The 22,293-nt window shown below is 39.1% G+C and overlaps 1 protein-coding gene across 6 annotated transcripts; it reads left to right on the forward strand.

Moving 5' to 3' along the window:
• Positions 1-418: 418 nt before the first annotated feature.
• LOC6503061 (tyrosine-protein phosphatase 10D) lies at positions 419-19,426 on the forward strand. 6 transcript variants are annotated; one of them, XM_032453036.2, is made up of 11 exons: positions 419-695; positions 2,039-2,584; positions 10,785-11,031; positions 11,095-11,373; positions 12,215-12,893; positions 12,950-13,374; positions 13,768-14,202; positions 14,262-16,423; positions 16,493-16,751; positions 16,830-16,958; positions 18,439-19,426. In XM_032453036.2, exons 2-11 carry the CDS (start codon positions 2,375-2,377, stop codon positions 18,468-18,470), a joined length of 4,857 nt encoding a protein of 1,618 aa, XP_032308927.2. In that variant the 5' UTR covers positions 419-695; positions 2,039-2,374; the 3' UTR covers positions 18,471-19,426. The 6 variants fall into 6 exon arrangements, with proteins under 6 accessions (XP_032308927.2, XP_014761295.2, XP_032308926.2 ...); XM_014905809.3 differs by lacking the exon at positions 18,439-19,426 and adding an exon at positions 17,573-18,093; XM_032453035.2 differs by lacking the exon at positions 18,439-19,426 and adding an exon at positions 17,591-18,093.
• The last annotated feature ends 2,867 nt before the right edge of the window (positions 19,427-22,293 follow it).

Here is a 22,293-nt window from a genome sequence, read left to right on the forward strand (position 1 = left end):
ACGGAAAGAGTTTGGCCTAGTGTGACCAGCTAAACAAATTATTTGAAATTGCAACAAGTCCGCTTTTCTAAGAGTTTTAAAAATTTAAGAAATGTTGTCAGTTTTAACTTAATTTTCATTTATTTTATGAATTTTGCAATCACTTTTCACATACTAGTGGTGTTTTAATATTTTTGCTTAGGATCTGGCTCCTGTAATAATTTTCATTATCTTTTTGTAAAGTAATGTTAGAATTAGGCAATATAGACTAAAATTATTTTATTATATGGCTAAATCTTCTTTTATTAGCTATTTTAAAAACATTTATATGAAAAATACCAAAAACTACCATCTCTAGACGATATGTTATCGAAACTCGATATATACTGTTGGCGGGTAAAAAATACCAAAATTTCGATATAAATTAAGGTTTGTCGCCGGCCCTGGTCGGTAGTTGTTTTTGTTATTTTTTTTAATTAAAACGGAAAGGTGCTCGGACGCGTCAATGCAGAGATACCGAACTGAAGCCATCGGACGGGCATCGTGTTTTTCTCCGTGTGCGTGGTGCGCGCAGATTAAACAACAAACAAATTATCTGGCTATACGAGAGTCGTAGGCCCGATCCAGGAAATCAAAAATCGAAGATCAAAAATTCAAAATCCAAATCCAAATTCAGATGAAAAATCCATCGGATTTCCACTATTTCTGTGAAAAATGTCAGTTACAAGAAACAAGTGAACGAATACAATTTTATTTTGTTTTTTTGTGTTTTCAATTTTTTTTTTATGTTTACGCGCTGTTGCACCGAAAATCTGATTTAAAGTTTTTCTCTTTTTTTTGTATCTTTTTTTTTGTATCTTTTTTTGACTGAAACGTGACCAGTTTAATTAATTGGTGCAGCAGAACAACAATAACAAGTGAATTGTATATCTTTCTTTTTTTTCGGTTGTTGTTGTTGTTGTTGTAATTTTTGTGGGCAGCCGATGACGTCGCTTGCGCCGACGCAGAGAGACAGAAGCAGAGAACGCCAACGCCTCAGTCGCCGTTGCGCCGCCGCACTTTGTATCTCAAAGATATACAGTCTGTGTATGTGTGTGTGTGTTTGTGTGTATCTGTGTGCGTAAAAATGCGTGCAATTAACATTTAATGCAATCACCATTAGCCGCCCCCTTATAGTCATTTTTTTTTTTACTCAGATACGCTTCAAAAATGTTAAATAAAATGCAAAAAAAAAAGCGGATAAAAAATAACAAAAACAAGTGCAAAAAAATAGCAGCGGTAGCCACAACAATTGTCTGGTAATTGCTGATATTTCGTAATGCAGCAACAAAAACAACAGCAAGCGGTAGCAGCAAACACTGTAACAATACAGTCATCCCTCGCTAACACAAAAAACAATTACCATTTTGCATTTTCGAATATATGTATTTATTTGTCATTTGTGTTTCCCAGAACTCTCCGGGTTTGCATGTTTTCGGGTAATGGCTCTTCGGGTTTCCCACTTAATGGTTACTCACTGTAATTGTTGTAAAAGAGCCGTTACACTCGGTGCTGGAGCGTGTGCTTGAGTGTGTGAGTGTGAGTGTGCCGACCTGCATTGCCTGCCTGTTGCTGTTGCTGTTTCACTCACACATACAGACAACGGAAAGATAACGCACTCACACACACACATACAGAGGCATTAGTGCGTACATCTCACCTCTTGCTCTTACCAACAGGTTACCAGAATACTAATTAAATTTTAATTTTTAATGGATAAATGAGTTTCAAATTTGTTTTAAATTATTTTTGTTTTATAAATCAATGAAATATATTTTTTTTGGTACAAAAAGAGGCTCGACTTGGCTTTCCACCTGCAGAGAGTCGGGGCGCTTTCGCTTCTCCGGCATGTGCGTGTTTGCATTAGTATGCGTGTGTGTGTGTGTGAGAGTGTCTTGGTATAAGTGATAGTGACAGTGCCGTTACAAATTTTTGAGTCTGCCCATAAAACAATTTCCGAGCAACAAAAAAAATAAAAAAAAAATATGTATATATATTATTTTATTTATTTATTTATTAGAGAGGATCATCCGCTGTAAACAAGTGCAATATTTTTTAATTAAGTGATAAAAAGTGCTTCCAAAAATAAAAAACAAAGAGAAACCTACAATAAATATATATATTAAAATATATATATTTATTTAAAATTTAAATCGATCAAAAATGTTTTAACAAAAAGGAGAGAGAGAAAAAAAAATAAAATAAAAACCAACACCCTCGAGCCATAATCTGCGAAATCTTCGACGCACGAAACCATCAACGAGTTATTACTGTACTTCTACTGAGAAGAACAAGAACAAGAAAAGGAAGAGGACGAGGAGGAGAAGGAGAAGGAGAAGGAGAAGGAGGAGGAATCATGGACTGTGCCAGGCAGCAGAAGCAACAACGAAACAAACGACAATTACAGCTGCAACAGAAACAAAAACAAAAACAAATACAAAAACAAACACACGGACGCAAGAGGCGGCGGCAGAGGCTGAGGGAGTGGGAGTGGCCGTGGCAACAACAATTACAACAATATGCCCTGCTTGTTGTTGCCGTTCTGACGACAATATTCTCGCCACAGGTGAGTTAAGAGAGAGAGAGAGAGCCAAATTGCTGAATTATTGTGGTTTTCCAGCCTATTAGTTAGTAATAGTTTTTAAAAACATTTGGCCGAGGGGGTGGCACCTGGAACCCTTCACGCTTTCGCTCAAAAGTCTGTTTTCAAGTCTGTCTAGAGGGTCTTTTTTTTTTTTTTATAAAAAAAGTGATTATTTAGCAACAAATGGTGATTAATTAGGGGTTTTTTAAGCCTATTTAGTAATAGTTTAAAAATAAACCTATTTCTTATGGAGAGTGTGCGGGTAGAACCTTTAAAATACAGTACAGAACCTAGAAACCTTCAGAGTTTTTACTTAAAAGTCTGTTTTTAAATCAGTCTCATAGAGTTTTTTAGGTTTAAGAGTTCCGAAAACAAATAGTGACTAATTAGTGATTTTTAAACCTATTAAATAGAACCTCTTTGAAAAACATTTGATAGAAATTATTTCTTATAGAGAGTTTGGGGGTAAACCCCTTAAAGTTTCTAACAAAAAAGTCTGCTTTCAAGTCTTTCTCTTGTAGTTCTCATTCTTATTTTTAAAACTTTAATTTAAATAGATTTATTTTTATCAACAAATAGTGATTTAATAGTGATTAGCCGTTATTATACAGTGATTTTTGAGTAGTGACTTTTAAATTGTGATTTTTCAAGAGTTTTGCCCTATTTTTATTGAATTTCTTATCCATTTTAATGATAGATTTTATTAAAAGTATCTTAGAAGTATTAATTTAAGGAATAAAATTATACCTCTTTAATTTGATTTATTTTTCTTTCCAAAAATCTCTTTTTAAATCTTCCAAACTTACATATTTCAAACCCCTAACTATTACAATGGCACTATTACAATCTTAAAATTTCAAGAAAAACGGATTTTTTTTTAATACGTTATACATAATAATCTATAATAATACTTAAAATTAAGCAACTATAACTCCAAAAATCACTATTTTTGAGGAGTAACCCTATTTATTTTAAACCCTTAATTATTTAGAGGTTAAATCCAGCTTAAAATATCTAACAATCCAATTTTAAATGAAAATCTAACTTATTTTGAAATACTTTTATAAAATAATACTTAAAATATGTTTTTTTTTTAACTCCAAGAATCACTATTTTTTAGGGTCATCAACTTTAACCCTTTAAATTTGAATCCTTTATGTATTTAAAAGGTAAAATCCTGTTTAAAATATCTTTATTTATAATCTATTTAAACTTTAAATTTTAAAGTAAATCGAACTTTTTTTCAATATTTTGAATAAATTACTTAATTATAATACTTGAAATATTTTTGTTTTTAATTCAAAAAATCAAATTTTTTAAGGTCTAACCTTATTAATTTAGATCTTTACTATTTCAAATTCTGACAGAAAATCGAACATATTTTTGAATAATTTATATAATAATACCTAAATATAACTTTTTTTTAACTCCAAAAATCACAATTTTTAAGGTTGAACCCTCAAAACCCTATCTATTTCAATCCATTTACCATTTAAAAGGTTAAATCTTATTAAAAATATCTTAAAAGTCTAATTTGAAAGTAAAGAAAAACAATCAAAATAATTAATTACTTAAAAGATCTTAATAGTAACCCCCCTATCACTATTTTAAAGTTATATTTGTATTCCAATTTCCTTTAAAGTTTAAATCCTTATAAAAAATCCTAACAAAAACCCCTTTAAATAAATCCCGTTTTACCCCAAAACCAACCCTAATTATGAGGTATTCTATCCCTTATCTCCCTATTCTCCTTCTTATCTTTTATTTTCGTAATGCACCTGATCTGGTGTTCTGGGAATTATTGGAGTTCGTAGCTCTATTTACCCTGAACTCTGCAGGGGTACGGACTTGTTTTTTGGGGTTTTTCCGAAATTACATTTTTCTTTTATTTTGTTTTTGTTTTTTCAGAAAAACTCTTTTTTTATTTATTTTTTTTTCCATTTAAGTTGAGGCTTTTGTTGGGAAAAACTCGTCAGACCGGTTCTAGACGGCGTGGCTATTCTATTATTTTTAATATCAGCACTTGCTGTTGGTTGACTAAAAATTTAAACTAAGCCACTAAACTAATTACTGAAACTAAGCCGCAAAAAGGAAAGTTTCAATTGCAAATTTCTCTAAAAGTGTTAGTTTTTAGTTTGATTTCTTTAATAATCTTTAAAAAATTACTCTGAAAGATGTATCTTTTGTGGATTTGATTTGTGGGCCTATTCTGATGATTCCTCTTTATTTTTTTTATTGGCTGTGTATTTTGTTGGTTTTTTATGTTTATTTTTTACGTTTATTTTTTTTTAAGCGTTTACAAAACTCGTTTTGTTTCGTTTGCATTGTTGTCGCATTGTTAAGCAAAAAACCAAGACTATAAAAATACAAAAAAAAAAAAATCATCACAACACCCCAAAGCAATAAGTAAAAATAAAAAGTTCAAAAAATAAAAAAGTTCAAAAAGCGAACGTCAGTAGAAACTCAAGGTTCTTTTTCTGAAGTCGGTTGGGGTGTCATCGTAACATCTATCTTATTATATTTTTATATAATAATTTCCATACTTTCCTTACACTAAAAACTATAATAGAATCTGGGCCTTGACTTTGGCTTTATTATTTTTGTTTTTTTAATTTTTTATCTTGGCCATTTGTGCGATTGCGGATCGCGGGTCATTACGTGCCGGCTTATCGCCCGAACTTGGCCGAAAGTATTCGTATTACCAAAAAAAAAGAGCTAAAAAAAAATATCTAAAAAGCAGCGCATAAAAAAAGGTAGCCGATGACATCAGCTTTGTTTTTTTTTTTTTTTTTGGGTGATGAGAGAGTGGAGGGTATCGAAAGTCACTCAGCCACGTAATTCCACCATATACCTGTTACATGATCTAAAATTTCTATTTATTTGTGAGTTTTGTATATAAGATATTGTCTTTTTTTTTGGCAAAAAATAATAAGTTGAAACCCCCATTAATAACTGACTGTTTTTTTTTTGTCATTTGTCGGGTGGGTTATCCGCAGATCTTGTATCTCTCGGATGCCATCGAAAAATTCAATTAGAACCGAAAAGATCAAGCAGAGAAGTGCCGGCAATTAGGCACTCCCTAGCCCCTTCCCCGACCGAACTGTGTCAAGTGCTGGGTGTTGAGAGAAATTAACCAAAGCCCGGCCAGCCTCCCCCCTTCTTTTTTTTTTGTCTTCCTCCAAATTAAACATAGATGGGGGCTCCCCCTCTTTTTTTTCTCCATACCATACCATACCCTGCACTTTATTGCCCTTTGGGCCAGGAGTTTTGTTTACAATTCGTGGGGGAATCGACGGGGATATAAACTTGGCCTCTGGCATTGAATAATGCAACTTAATTAATTTATGTTGCGGCTTCTATTTGGGGGTTCTTTGTTTTTATTTCCCCCTTTTGTATTTTTTATTTATTTCTCAATTAGTTATCGTGTTGGAGACGTTATAATTCCTAACTAGTTCTAGTTTTCAAGTTATTAAGAGTGTTTGTCATTATTTTATGTTTGAACTTACATTTAAATCTTGTTTTTACGGTTTCTTTGATTTTATTTAGTTTTTTTAACGTTATAAATCCTAATAATATCATTTTAATGACTTATGCCTTATGATTCCCAACTAGTTATAGTTTTTAAGCTATTAACGGGTATTTTGTCTTTAATTTTATAGTTTTTATTTTATATTTTTGGTACTTTGTTTGGTTAATGTTTTTAAGACGCTCTAATTCCCAATGATATTATTTTTATGACTGGCACTACCTTATAATTCCTAGCTAGTTCTATTTTTTTAAGATATTTGGAATATTTGTCACTATTTTTGTTAAAACTATCGTTGAATCTATTTTTTAATCTTCTTTGCTTCTTTTTTATATTCCTACTAAGTTTTAATTCCAAACTAGTCATAGTTTTGAAGCCAATTAGTGTAATTTCACCACAATTAATATTTTAAATAAATAAAAGCTTATTGTGGAGTTTATTTTTTATGGTTTTCTTGTTTTTATTGATTTTTATGAATAATAATTCCCAAGCAGTTCTTGCCATTAAATAAAATTTGACTAAATTTTTAATATGATCTCTCTTATAATTTAGTTATTTTGACTGTTTTAAATGATTTGAAGTTATAATTCCCAACTAGTTATAGCTCTAAAGGCCTAAAGATCACTTTTTTTGGTAATTCTTTTCGTAGTTTATAGGTCGGCACCTCATTTCTCCGCCTCTGCAACTCTTTTCTTTGCTTTTTTCCCCATTGTTTGTGCGACTTGGGGAGAAATGAGAAACCAGAAGCTCCAAAGTCCAGTCCTAATTGGCATGCGGGTGGAGTCGCCTTTCGTGGGTGGATGAAATGGATCACACCCATAGGAATGCTAGAACTCCAAACCATTTTTGTTGTTCTTTAGAGTTTAAACCTTTTTTTTTTTGTTTTTTTGCGGTTTCAAAATACATGACAGACAAGTGTCACTGTTGGAGACAACAGAACGGGGGAAAAATAAAGGCCTTGGCTATTAAATCTGGCTATTTATTCACTCCAAAAGCATCTGTTGCTTTCTTTTCCTACCCACTACCGACTACCCACTCCCTTTATTTATTTTATTTATTTAGCTTCCAAGAGGAAGCGAAACCCATTTTTGGAATTGAATTATTCGCAAAGTGACAACTCAAATAGAGGGGCTTGTGGGGCTCCATTCAGTATCCATTATATGGCCTGTTTATTCTCCAATTTCCTAACCGAAGTGGGACTCAATTCCGAGAATAGATTTCAAATATTACTGTGATAGCCCGCCCAAAAAAAGGGGGTGGTTAGTCAGACTCTCGAAAGTCTGTTTTTCTCGTTAATCGCTCTCTTTTTTTGTGTTCTGACAAAGCAACTACTAATTAATTGGTATTAATTGCAGGTTTAACAAAAAAATATAAAAAAAAAACTTCAAAAGTGGGCCAACTCAACCTGAACACAAAAAGCATTAAAAAGTTTCTAACTACTACGCTTCTTTAATTTTAAAATGGAAATCGTTTATTGAAAACAAAATATTGAAAATAAAAAATCAACAAAATATATACATATTATAATATAAACGACAAATAAAAAATGAAGCAAAAAAAAAAAACAAATTCAAAGCTGGTGGCTCACCTAACTGGTTTTTGGATTTTTTGATTTTGAATTGGATTTGTTTTTTTTTTATTTTATTTTTTATTTGTTTATGGTTTATTTCTATCTCCTTTACTCGCACTCGGTTGACCACAAAAATAATTAGCAAACAACCTACAGTTGTTTTATTTTTATTTATTTTTATTTTTTTAAAATTCCCACAGACACATCTTCCCCCCCTTTTATGAAAAAAAAAAAAAATTCAATCTCACGCATTCCACGTTTGCGATTTCAATTTGCACTTTACTTTGATATTTTCGCACTGGCTTCATACTTTTGATTCACTTAGTGCCGACTATTATAATTTCATTGTTGAAATTACCCCCTTTTTTTGTTGGTTGAATTTTGTAATTAGTAACCCTCCATAGATCACTCACAGATAGTTCGTGGAATATTCCTATAGTTCTCAAATATTCTATTTGGTAACCTCCCTCTGAAGGTCATGACTGCTCTTCTGTCCGAAACTTTCCCAAAAATATCCCCAAAGTGGCCTGAAAAAAAAGTGAAAGGCAAAAATAAACCAAAAAATATTGCAAAAAACAAGAGTACAACTCAAATTGTCAATCAAAGTGGCTTAACCCAGATGCAAGTAACTCTCCATTACAGAAATAATGATAGTGTGTGCAAATAAATCGATTTAATCGATAAAAGTTGACTAATCGATGTTTGGCGGTAGTATTCGATAGCAGTTACTTTTAAGTGCATGATTATGGCTGGCAAATGGTAGTTATTGGCAATAAGTGAGTGTAATAAGAGAGTTTAAGGTATTGAGCAAGTATTAAGTGAGAATGGGCATACTGGCAGGGGATTTTATGGGACTGGGCACACTGGTATTGGCTTTTACTGTTTTTTATTCAAATTATTTAAAAATAATGATTGTAATTAGTAAGTTTAAGATTATAACTGGATTTAATTAAATTTTTAGAAGTATGGGCACACTGGCTCTAGCTTTTATTGCACTGGGCCCTCTATTAATTTGTCTTTAATGACATTCCGATTAAAATTATAAAAAAAAGTGATTAAAAGAGCATAGTTTAAAAGATTTTGTATATTTTTAAAGGAATGGGCCCACTGACAAGTGTGTTTCTTAAAAACTGTTCACTCTTATATGTCACTCTACACTTATACTTAAAATATTTATAAATAAGTGCTAAAATTATGATCAATTGAGATTGGGAAGAAATTTAGTCTAATTCTTATAAGAATGGGCACATTGGCAATAGTTCGTATGGGGCTGGGTACACTAAAATTAGTTTTCAATGCCTTTCTGATAGTAATTCCTAAAAATAGAGGATTTAAAGGAAATATTTTAAGATTTTCTACTTGAAATAATTATAAATCATCTAAAAATTAAGATTTCAAAGAGATTTAGTCTAATGTTTACAAGGATGGGCACACTAGCTAGAGTTATTAGAGAACTGGGCCCACTGAAATTGGTTTTTAATCCATTTCCCATTTAAATTCCTAGTTTCATGAACTCTCTTTTTGATGATCCTATTGTTTTGAGCAAATATTTCTACAAGCTCGATTATTAAGCGCCATAATGATGGCAGCACATCATCCTAATTATGACCATTAGTGCGATCATTTAGGCCTTAAGGTCACAATCATTTCATTTCCATTTCCCCCCACACACTATTATGTGTATTATTTTTATAAAAAAAATGTTAAATTATTGTCTGAAGGACAAAAACAAATAACCGATCAGAGGTGTCAAGGGGAGGCGGAGGCGGATGATCGGTCGTCTGATCGCTTGACTTAATTTGCCTAAAAACCAATTTAACTTCCGTTTTCACATGCAATAATGCAATACTCATCTTGGTATTGTTATTACTCAGTTTGCATGTCACATGCAATTACAAAAAAACACAAAAATCGGCAAAAAAGTGCAAAAAAATTATAAAAAACCGTAAACAACTGGAAAACAGTATTAAGAAATCATATTCAAATTGCATTTTTAGTCGACTTCCGATCGTTCAAGTGTGATTTTTCCATTTCCATTTCCATTCATGGTTTCTGGTTCGCACCGTAATCCGATCTCTATATAGATGGGATATATACCCTATATCGTTTCTATATCGGACGATCAGTGCTGCGGTCAGTGACGTCAACATTATTATTATTTTTATTTTTTTTTCCGAATGCCTAATGTCCGAGTAACGATCGGTACGTGATTAGCGTCATTTATCGTTCGTACAAGTGAGAGACCCCCTTTTTATTTCGAATCAGATGATCATCTCCCCAATAAACCCGTTAATTTTTTGTCTTTATTTTTTGTATAATTAGCACTTGAAGTTTAAGAATTAAATGATAAACAAAGAAGTTCTCAAGGGTCCGAGCTTTCCCATAAATCGATCAAGTTTATTTATTTTTTTTTTCCGATTTTTTTTTCTGCTGAGTTAGACAGGAAAACCGATCTAGAGAAAATTCCTATCTGGCGGCATCGTAAACACACTTTATTTTCTGTAAACATATCTGGCAGTGACAGTATTAGAGTTTAGAAGTGTTTTTATTCAAATACCTGAGGAGCTGAGTCCTCCGATTTTCGCAGAAATGGTTCCTCTTTCGATCTGAAATTTGTTTATAGAAGTGTACAGATATAGATGGCCGTTCCAAAGGCCGTTCAGCGACGATAACTGGTGTCGAGGCTGTCGTCGGGGTTCATGAATTGGATTCTATATTTCCATTTTTTTTTTTTTTTGCATTAATTTACGACACAGCACGAGATGCAATCAAGAGCCCTCGGCCTCGGGTTTCATGACCATGCGTCGTCATGTGCTTCTCTTTTTTTTTGTTGTTGGGATTGCCATTTCCCTGGACTCATCTCTTATCTCTGAAAAGTACTACAAGTACGTACAGTATGACTGGGTTATCAGTTATGAGCGTGATTAATGGGCGGGAGAGCGTTAGATCAACAGATGTAGGTCAGTTACAAGGCGGAGGAGACGAAACAAAGAAGTGCCATCGGATGGGACGGCCTTCTTGCTTCTCCATTTCAGGGTTGATCTGGATCCGTGTAACCTCGCTTCTAATATATCATCCACTTGCAGCCCAGTAATGCCGCCGATCTGGTCATCAACTTCCCGAATGTGAGCAGCAATGACAACGCCTTCTACAGGATCGACTACAGTCCTCCCTTTGGCTTCCCGGAGCCGAACACCACCATCCCGGCCAGCGAGATCGGCAAGCATGTGAAGTTCTCTAGGGCCCTGCCCGGCACGGAGTACAACTTCTGGCTCTACTACACCAACTCCACACACCACGACCTGCTCAGCCACACGGTGAACATAACAACAGGTAGGGGTTGGAGGGAGATCCTCCTTGAAATCTTTCAGTTTGTAATCCAACCATGCCTTGCAGCTCCCGATCCTCCGGCCAATCTGAGCGTCCAGCTCCGGTCCAGCAAGAGCGCCTTCATCACTTGGCGACCGCCGGGCAAGGGCCGGTACTCTGGCTTCCGGATCAGAGTCCTCGGGCTGACGGACAAGCCCTTCGAGAAGAACTACTCCATGGAGAGCAACGAGACGCTGCAGCTGTCGGCCAAGGAACTGACGCCCGGTGGCAGCTACCAGGTGCAGGCCTACTCCGTCTACCAGGGCAAGGAATCGGTGGCCTACACGAGTCGCAACTTCACCACAAGTAAGTCGGGCCAACGGACAGGCACCCGTAGTCCGAACCGCAGATGCAACTTCTAAACTCTCGCATATCCGGTGATGGGCCATAACTAACAATTAACTCTATGTTTCTCGTGTTATTTTCCACAAAAACCAAAAAACCAAAAAACCAAATACCAAAACTCTATATAACCCAAAAAAGTCGACAGGAATCTGAGAATAACCAGAAGGTAACCTTCTTTTCTAATCAATCCCCCACAACAACCCCTCCCCAAAAATAAACTTTCAATAGAATAATATTGTTTCGTAAACGCCTCAGTGCAGTGGCTCCCAATTTCCATAAAAATGTATAAATATATATTCTTTAATTAATTGGTGTCTTGAGATTTGTGTACCACTGTATCCGGTGTCTTGATTAATTTATTTTTTATTTTTAATTATTATTACCATTGTTGGGTAGCATTTTTGGTGTTCTAATGTCGTATTCTGGCACTCGTTTTGAATTAATTGCTTTACAAAGAGACTCAGTCACACTGATCGTAAATAACATTCGGAAGTGTGACCATGCACATAAATCAGAATTAGTTACAGGCACACTCCATTTGTTTGCTTTGTTGAGTACGCCTTCATTCATTCATTTTAGCAATCATTAGTTTGTTTTTTGTTCGTACTTCCATTTATTATCTTACGTAAACACAATTACCTTATCGCTAGCACCTCTCTACCCAGAATGTATCCGATAATTCACCAGTTTAGTTGCTAGTTTAGTAATCATTGTCTAACTCTCATCACATTTCCAATCCGTTCCTTCCCGTCTCCATCGTTCCATCGCCGTATTTCGAAAAAAAAAAACGAAAAAAAATCAGAACCCAACACGCCTGGAAAGTTCATCGTGTGGTTCCGGAACGAGACGACGCTACTGGTGCTGTGGCAGGCCCCCTATCCGGCTGGGATCTACACCCACTACAAGGTATCGATAACCCCCGACGACGCCATCCAGAGTGTGCTGTACGTGGAGCGGGAGGGCGAGCCCCCGGGTCCGGCGCAGGCGGCCTTCAAGGGTCTAGTGCCCGGGCGGGAGTACAACATCTCCGTTCAGACGGTCTCCGAGGATGAGACCTCTTCGGTGCCCACCACGGCCCAGTATCTGACCGTCCCGGAACGCGTCCTCAACGTCACCTTCGATGCGAATCGCACGACGAGCAGCTCGTTCCGAGTCCGGTGGGATCCGCCGCGCACCTTCAGCGAGTACGACGGCTATCAGGTGTCCCTCGTCACCTCGCGACGGATCTACAATGTGCCGCGCTCGGAGACCCCCGACTCGGTGTACTTCGACTATCCGGACGTCCTGGAACCGGGCGCCACCTACGAGGTGGTGGTGAAGACGATAGCTGACAATGTCAACTCCTGGCCAGCCTCCGGACACGTAACCCTTAGGCCTCGTCCTGTCCAGGGCCTGAGCGGCTACCTGGACGATCAGAGGAATGCGCTGCACATCTCCTGGGGGAGGCCCAACAAGGGATTTCAGGACAACTTCCGCATCACGTGAGTTTGAGGATTGTTTCTTGGGGGAAACCCACTAAGAACTCTCTTGTTTCCAGCTACCATGAGGTTGGCAACTCCTCCTCGGCGTATCCCCCCATAGAGACCAACAAAACGGAGTGCGTTCTGGAGCCCCTGCTCCCCGGTCGCCAATACTCCATCTCTGCGGTATCTCTCTCCCGCGGCATGACCTCCAATGTCAGCCAGATCATCCGCTACACCCGCCCGGCGGCTCCCGTCATCCAGGAACTGCGCAGCATCGATCAGGGCCTGGTGGTCAGTTGGACCAGCGATGCGAACTCCCATCAGGACCGGTACGAGGTGCACTACCAGCGGAATGGAACGAAGGAGGAGCGAACCATCGCCACCAATGAGACGAGTCTGACCATCAACTACCTGCATCCGGGCGCCAGTTACGAGATCAAGGTTCATGCGATAAGTCATGGAACCCGGAGCGAGCTGCACTCCTACTTCCAGGCAGTCTGTAAGTTGAAAGGGATTAAGTTAAGGAACGCTGGTTAGGAATTATAGGCACATAGCGTGGAGGTACTTTGATCTACCAACAAGTTCCAGCTGAGTGAAAGTGGCGCCCAACTATAACATATTGGCGCCCAACGTGGGGCCTCTCAGAAGGCTTTATTCTTGCCTGACCTTCTGACTAATTAAACAATTAACTTAAATATTTAATACATATTTTTGTGCAACACACGCCGCTGTGATGCGTAATTTATTCCACAATCCTGTTAGAAGCGAATAGAATCGAAAGACATCTCGTCTAACGAGTTTTTTTTGTAGTGTTTCGTACGTCATAATTTTAAATCAGAATATTAATTAGTTGAGTTGACTCTGTGAACTATTTGATTTATTTTTGGAACAGTTCCCAGGCCACCGAGAAACCTGACACTCCAGACCGTGCACACGAACCTGGTGGTGCTCCATTGGCTGCCGCCGGAGGGCAGCGACTTCAGCGAGTATGTGGTCCGCTACCGCACAGATGCCTCGCCCTGGCAACGGATATCCGGCCTGCACGACAGTGAGGCCAGGATTGAGGACATGCACTACGGAGAGCGGTACCTCATCCAGGTGAACACCGTCAGCTTCGGCGTGGAGAGCCCCCAGCCGCTGGAGCTGAATGTGACGATGCCGCCGCAACCGGTCTCGAATGTGGTGCCGCTGGTGGACTCGCACAATCTCACCCTGGAGTGGCCGCAGCCCGATGGGCATGTGGACTTCTACACGCTCAAGTGGTGGCCCACCGACGAGCCGAACAACTGGGAGGTGAAGAACGTCAGCCACCTGGAGCAAAAGGATTGTAAGGACGTCTCTCTGAGATCCCATCCATCACATACTCATGCCATTCTCTCCTTCCAGCAACGACATCTCCGAACATTCGAGTGCCCATCGAGGACCTGTCGCCAGGTCGGCAGTATCGCTTCGAAGTCCAGGCCAGTTCGAACAACATCCGCTCCGGGATCACCCATCTCTCCACGCGCACCATGCCCCTGATCCAGTCGGATGTGTTCATCGCCAACGCCGGCCAGGAGCAGGGCCAGGACGAGACCGTCACCCTCAGCTACACGCCCACGCCGGCGGACAGCACACGCTTCGACATATACCGCTTCTCCATGGGCGATCCCAAGATCAAGGACAAGGAGAAGCTGGCCAACGACACGGAGCGCAAGCTGAGCTTCACGGGCCTGACGCCGGGCCAGCTTTACAACGTCACGGTGTGGACGGTGAGCGGCGGAGTGGCCAGCCTGCCGGTCCAACGACTGTACCGCCTGCATCCCCGCCCCATCAGCGACCTGAAGGCCACCCAGGTGGCGGCGCGCGAGATCACCCTGCAGTGGACAGCCCCCGCCGGGGAGTACACCGACTTTGAGCTGCAGTACCTGAGCGCCGACGAGCTGGCGCCCCAGCTGCTGCAGAACGTCACCCGGAAATCGGAGATCATGCTCCAGGGACTGCGTCCCTATCACAACTATACGTTCACGGTGGTGGTGCGGGCGGGGTCAACCTCCACGCCGGACGGCGGCGATGCGGATCCCGCCGGCAGTACCCTGATGCGCAGCAGCGCCCCCATCTCGGCCAGCTGGCAGACTCTGGCGGCGCCGCCCGGCAAGGTGGAGTTCTTCCAGCCGAGCGACGTGCAGCCGGGCGAGGTGACCTTCGAGTGGCTGCTGGAGCCGGGTGAGCAGCACGGACCCATCGACTACTTCCGCATCATCTGCCAGAACGTGGACGATGCCGACGACCAGACCAGCCACGAATTCCCAGCAAACGCCACCAGCGGAAGGATCACCGATCTGGTCCCGGGCAACAGATACCTCTTCCGGATTCAGGCGAAGTCCGCTCTGGGCTTCGGAGCCGAAAAGGAGTTCGTCCAGAGGATGCCCATTCTGGCGCCACCGATACCAGAGCCGAGCATCACGCCCGTGGAAGTGGGACGGACGAGCACCACCATCGAAATCAGCTTCCGGCAGAACTACTTCTCCAATGCCCACGGCATGGTGCGCTTCTACACGATCATCGTGGCGGAGGACGTGGGCAAGAACGCCTCCGGCCTGGAGATGCCCAGCTGGCAGGACGTGCAGTCCTACACCGTGTGGCTGCCGTACCAAGCGGTCGAGCCCTACAATCCCTTCCTATCCGGCAACAGAAGCGAACCGGCGAGGACGATCAGTCCCGAGGCGGAGAGGTTTACGATCGGAGCGGCCAAGTGCAAGAAAACCGAGGGCGGATACTGCAATGGGCCGCTGAGAGCCGGCACCACCTACCGGATCAAGGTGCGGGCCTTCACGGACGAGGATAAGTTCACGGACACGGCGTACAGCGAACCGATTGCCACGGAACGTAGCGACACCCTCATAGTGGCCCTCACCACGGTCGCCGTTCTGCTGGTGGCTGCGGTCCTCGTGGCCGTCTACTGCCAGCATCGCTGCCAGCTGATCCGGCGGGCCTCCAAGCTGGCCCGGATGCAGGACGAGCTGGCCGCCCTGCCCGAGGGCTACGTCACCCCGAATCGTCCCGTCCACGTAAAGGACTTCTCCGAGCACTACCGCATCATGTCCGCCGACTCGGACTTCCGTTTCAGCGAGGAGTTCGAGGAACTGAAGCACGTGGGCCGCGATCAGGCCTGCAGCTTCGCCAACCTGCCCTGCAACCGGCCCAAGAACCGATTCACCAACATCCTGCCCTACGACCACTCCCGCTTCAAGCTCCAGCCGGTGGACGACGACGACGGCTCGGACTATATCAACGCCAACTACATGCCGGGACACAATTCGCCGCGCGAGTTCATCGTCACCCAGGGCCCGTTGCACTCCACGCGCGAGGAGTTCTGGCGGATGTGCTGGGAGAGCAACTCCCGGGCGATCGTCATGCTGACGCGCTGCTTCGAGAAGGGGCGGGAGAAGTGCGACCAGTACTGGCCCGTCGACCGGGTGGCCATGTTCTATGGCGACATCAAGGTGCAGCTGATCATCGACACGCACTTCCACGACTGGAGCATCTCGGAGTTTATGGTCTCAAGAGTGGGTTTCCGTATTTAATTTTAAATTAAAAATACATTTATTAATTTGAAATATTTTTTATTCTTTTAGAACTGCGAATCACGAATAATGCGACACTTTCACTTCACGACATGGCCGGACTTTGGGGTTCCAGAGCCGTCGCAATCTCTGGTGAGATTCGTGCGCGCCTTCCGGGACGTCATCGGGACGGACATGCGCCCGATCATCGTCCACTGCAGCGCCGGAGTGGGCAGGTCCGGCACCTTCATCGCCCTGGACCGGATATTGCAGCACATTCATAAGTCCGACTACGTGGACATATTTGGAATTGTGTTTGCCATGCGGAAAGGTTAGAGATATCCCTTATGATTTAATATTTAAATTAAATAGTTTATTAATTGTATACTTTTAATTGAATATTTTTTAGAGCGCGTTTTTATGGTGCAAACGGAGCAGCAGTATGTTTGCATCCATCAGTGCCTGCTGGCCGTTCTGGAGGGCAAGGAGCACCTCCTGGCCGATTCCCTGGAGCTCCATGCCAACGATGGCTACGAAGGTGAGTTCCCCAGTCCTCTTCCGGTTATCCTTTCTCCTTCTCTTCCTTTTCCTCCTTCTTCTCTTGACATTCCCCTTCTTTTTCTCCAAAATCTCCCTTCTGGTTGAAAGTTTTTTTTTAACTTGTTTACTATTTCTTGGTTTTTTCCCCTTCATACTTCACTTGCTGCTTACTAAAAACTAAAAAATAAAATACTCTTTAAATATATTAATATATATATTTGATTATTTATTTTTAAAAACAATTTTTTACGCCACAAGTAACAAAAAAAAAAAGGAAAAACCAAAATAGAAACTGGTTTTGGTTCGCTGGCTGAGGTTATAATATATTTATATTTTTTTGAATATTATTTTCATTTAATTTTTTAATTTGTAACTAACCAAATAATATTTTTGAATAATTTATTTTCTTCTTTCTTTTCACATTCACACACAAAACGCATAAATCATAAACCACACAATTGTAAATCACACATGAACCGCTTCCAAAAATCCAACAAATTATTATATTCTCACTTACATTCCAACAAACCACACATTCATTCCTCAAATTTCAAAAAACTGCTTTTTCGAAAAACCAAAATCAAAAATCCAACAAAAAAATCCCAAAAAAAGTGACTAAAATTTACTTAGAGCGTCCGCAACAACCACAAATGAAAATGGGAACACTCCCGATACGAGCCTCCTTGGCCAAGGCCGAGGAGCTGGACCAGGACTTGCTGGACCATGTCAGTGCGAAAGGTAGCCAGGAGGAGCTGCCCAAGGAGCAGCTGAAACTGAACAAGAATCAGGAGAACCATGAGGCTGTCGAGGATGATGAGGAGGAGGAGGAGGATGAGGATGAGGACGATGATCTGCAGCCATTGAATAATGAGACGACGGCCACTCTGTCGTCCGGCAGCGGAAGCGGCAGCATCACTAGCCAGGAGCATGTGGAGCAGCTGCAGTCGAGCAAAGAGCACAGTCCCGAGCTGAAGGATAAGAAGGGTGGCGCCCAGTCCCACATAGATATAGAGTCCGATGAGGATGACTTTGATGATGTGAATCATGAGGCCAAGGATGGGGCTGTGGCCGCCGAGGAGGAGCAGGAGGATGGCTGGTGGTATTGATAGAAAAAAAACATAGCGCTTTCCTAGGTTTGTACCACACACACACACACACACTCACACACATACAGAACAACAACAACAACAACATAAACACTGCACTCAAAAATATCCAAAAATTAAAAAAAATATATCACCTGCGACAAATGCCTGATTGTTGCTTATTTTTTGTAAAATAATTGCATTTTTTATATTCCCAATTAAAAAAAAAATAACTAACTGCACTGGCCAAAAAGTAACTAACCATCCATACCATTTTTGGTTGTAGTTTAATCATTTTTTTCGTGTGTATTTATTTATTCATTGGAATGTCTTTTGAAAATATTTAATTTTTAAATCCCATCGCTAATGAAACTCTTAATATTCTGTTTTTAGATGACGAAGGCATAGCTGAGACGGGAATCTGAGGAATCTGAAGAGATCCTGATTGGAGAATCGGCTATACATATATATATAGTACCTATAGTTATTATTATTATTATTATTATTTTTTTTTTTTAATTATTCATACAATTATTATACATATATTGTACGTAAAAATCTGCCTGTGATGTGCTGGATGTGATTTGTCTACAACAACGGCATTCGGAGTGTGTTTTTGCAGTCAACTAAGAGGGCGTACGGCCCACGCCACACGTCCCACGCCCACCTTGAAGGCGTGGCTGGGCGTGGCAGCAGAGCGGCCCATAGCGAAATTGAATGTGTTTTTTATTTTATTTTTCGATTGGCCTGGCCCGTGCCATTATTTTTGTACCGCTTGTTTGCCATAGAAGAGCTAGCTAGCCTGCTTCTTATTTATGTAATTTGTAATGCCGCCAAATTAGACCAAACCAACAAGAGCGTTAGCTTAAGCTTCAGGTTCTCCATGTCCTTTTGTGTATCCTATATCCTTACTCCCTCCTATCTACCCCATATCTTTGCTCTATTCGTGTGTATAGTATTTTTTTTTGTGTAAATTTTGTTTCGAGTCGACCGATATTATGATTATGATAACTATTATTTTATAAAGATTGTGTATTATGTTTATTATTATTATTTAGATTTTAACTATGTTTTAACTGTTAGACTCTAGGCCCTGAATTAGTCAGCAAAAATGTTTACTGTGACTGCGTTTTTAAGGTTTTCCGTTTGCTGCTCGGTCCCTGCCTCGAATTATTTATACAATTTCGAATATTGTATTCATCCTTCCGTCTGGCCAGGCAGCAAAACAAATTTTAACACAGCGTAGGTAGAGTATTTAGCATTTATTTTATTGTATTTAATTATATTATACATTATTTTATTGTATTTTATTTTTTTTTAATAATGTGCATGTACACAAAATCAATAAATATACCTATTGTATGAAGAGTATGAAATGGAAGTCGTAAAGTGTTTGTTTTTGTGCTGAGTTTTTGGCTAAAAAGTTTATTTTTAAATAAGAAAAAAGATTTATTTTACATTTTTTATAATAGATTTTTTTTATAATTTTAAAAAATATTTGAAGATCAGATTTCTTTTCTAGGGTTTCTAGTAATTACATCTTTTTTAAATGAAAACATTATGGATTTTGTAATCCTATAACGTTTTTTTAAAAGAAAATTTGTTAAATTTGTTTAAAATTATAATTTAATATCCCTAAACTATGTAATAATAATAAAATTTAAATATTTACACCAAGAATTTTTGGTATAAAGTTATTATTTCTTTCCAAAACTTCAACTATGAAATTTCTTATAATATTTTTATTTTAAAAGTACTCTTTCATAATTTATATTTTTAAACTTAAAAAAAATTGTTTAACTCAATTTTTTATGTAAATTTGTTGACATATTACTTACATCTACATTCTGTGACATTTTTACACAATTATTTTGAAAAACTATAGCATATTTTTGGGACAACACTTGTCAAATTTTTTCCCTACATTTGACATAAATTTCTTAATTAAAAAATAATAAACCAGAAAAGTGCCCTCCTCTTTTGGAAAATACACTAATTTCGTTGAGATTCTCAAATTTCCCAGCAGCAGGCTCTGAACACCAGAACGAGAAGTGCTCCCCATCGCGGGGCATTTGAAAAATCTTAATGGCCTGAACTGGCCAAATACAGCGAAAATCATTGCTGCAATTATAAGGCTGCCAGCCAACAAGTTCCTGGAACAAAACCAGATACCAGAAACCACATCAAGAGAAGGATGATCACATTCAATATGATCAGATCGAATCAAATCGTATCGGTTCGAATCGTATGCGATCGGATCACAGCTCAAAAATATCTGATGCTGATCGCGTTTGTCAGTGCGAGTCGGCATTCGTCTAAACAAATAAAGCTTACGACTAATTGCATTTGCACTTGTTGTGCGATATTTCTTTGCTGGAAATTACATGGCCACAGTGCTTGTTGGAGTTGTACGAGAAGCTCTTTGGGGTACTATGATGAAGAAGGGATACTCTTCTAATCAAAAAATTAGACAAATTGGTTAAAAAATAAACAGAGGAGAACTAAGCAACGGACAGACTCACAAAGAGGTTGGTGACCCCGACGAGGGTTGAAATTACTTCTTAATGTAGTATTCATCTTTAAATAAAATTAAAAGTAAAATATACATATAAAAAGTAAGATATATTTTCTAATAAAAAAGAAGGAAATATTCCCCAAGAAAATAAACTAATGGATGAGGTCTTACTTTCTAAGATCTTTGGTGACCCCGATAATGTACACGTTATTTTCTGAGCTCTATTTTGTATTTTTAAATAATAAATAATAATTAAAAAATATGTTTCAAATTCAAGATAATAGTTTGTAAAACAAAAAGAAATAAGATGACAATCCAACAGACAGACAAACATAGATACCGACGGTGACCCCGATAAGTCCTAAAATATCTTTTACTAATAAAAAAATAGACTGGTTGAAAAGCCCCCCAGAAAGAGTATTTAAATATCTCTGAAAAAAGCTGAAAAAAAATAAATGTAAGAAAAAAATATAAAGAAATACCAAGTCTGAGTACTGGAGCACAGTTCAAGACACGTCATTTGTCATTTATCTTTCGTGGCCTTTTAGCGTTTGGCTTAATTGACTTCTTCTCCATCATCTTGGCTAAAAGCTGCAGCTGAAAAGCAGAAATAGAAGCAGAAATGTTAGCCAGCCTAAGAAATGGCTCCCCGAGCTTTGGCTTTGGCTCTGACCATGGACTTCTCAGCGTTGAGCTCCTCCTCAGCTCCCAGCAGCTCCTCCTTGCCGTCATCAGCGTGGTCGTCGCCTTATGGTCTTATGGTCAATAGCAATTGACCGTAGTGCGGAACATTTAGCTTCATTACGTCGGGCCATGTTTGCTGGCACTGCAGAACCGTTTTAATTAGATGTAACCATAATAAATCATAGGGGAAGGAGTCGAAACCATGGCCAGTTCCACAGTTCCTCATGGCCAGTGTTGGTGCCAAACCAAGTACAAGTTCATCCAGGAATGCAGACGAGGCATCGAAAGGGAACTTTCAGGTTGCCATGCCGAGTGGCAAGAGTATCTGGATAAATAGAGAGAAGCTTGGATAACTGGGACTGCTGCTTAGTTTTATTTATGATAGTTTAATGTCGCTTATATTGTCATTAAATTAAATTGAATGTTTATTAAATGATTTTGTTGAAAAATTGAAACAGTTTATTTTGTTGAAACATAAAGACTTCAAACTTTGCACTTCCTGGGGCTTAAGAAATTGTTTATTAGATGAAATAAATAAAACAAATTAAATACCAGAGGCTGAATTTAAATTGAACAAAAAATAAATAAAACTGAGCCCCATATACTACTATATACATACGTCTTCTATTTATTTTATACATTTTTAGAAAAATATTTTCCAAATCAAAACAAAATTTTTTTTTCTTAAAAATTCGTTCTTCTTAAAATTCATCTTAAAATGAATTATTCAATTGTAAAATTTCTCATTTATAGTATACTTAGTTTTATATTTTATAAATAATATGTTATTGAAACCCCAAAAGTTAACCAAAAATTAGTAATATATTTTAAATATTAATTTGGTTTTTTTATTTTCTAAAAAAATACTAGGAGTCTAGGATAGTTTTTAATTTACCAAAAAAAGCATAGTATTTTGGTTCTCATACTAAGTTGTCTTGCGACTGATGTTCTATTGACATGCAAGCTGGCAGTTTGGTTTTGGCCAAGTTAAGAAAAAAAACTGTTCATAAAGCCAAATTTTTTTATAGCCCACCACCCTCAAAGGCTGT

This window comes from Drosophila ananassae, chromosome XL, assembly GCF_017639315.1.
Source record: "Drosophila ananassae strain 14024-0371.13 chromosome XL, ASM1763931v2, whole genome shotgun sequence".
In the NCBI taxonomy this organism is placed as follows: Eukaryota; Metazoa; Arthropoda; class Insecta; order Diptera; family Drosophilidae; genus Drosophila; species Drosophila ananassae.

Coding starts and splice junctions, on each gene's coding strand:
- LOC6503061 (XM_014905809.3), top strand. CDS start 2,375: ATGGACTGTGCCAGGCAGCAGAAGCAACAACGAAACAAACGACAATTA. Junction 12,894..12,949: donor CAGGACAACTTCCGCATCAC/GTGAGTTTGAGG, acceptor TCTTGTTTCCAG/CTACCATGAGGTTGGCAACT. Junction 16,752..16,829: donor TGTGTTTGCCATGCGGAAAG/GTTAGAGATATC, acceptor AATATTTTTTAG/AGCGCGTTTTTATGGTGCAA.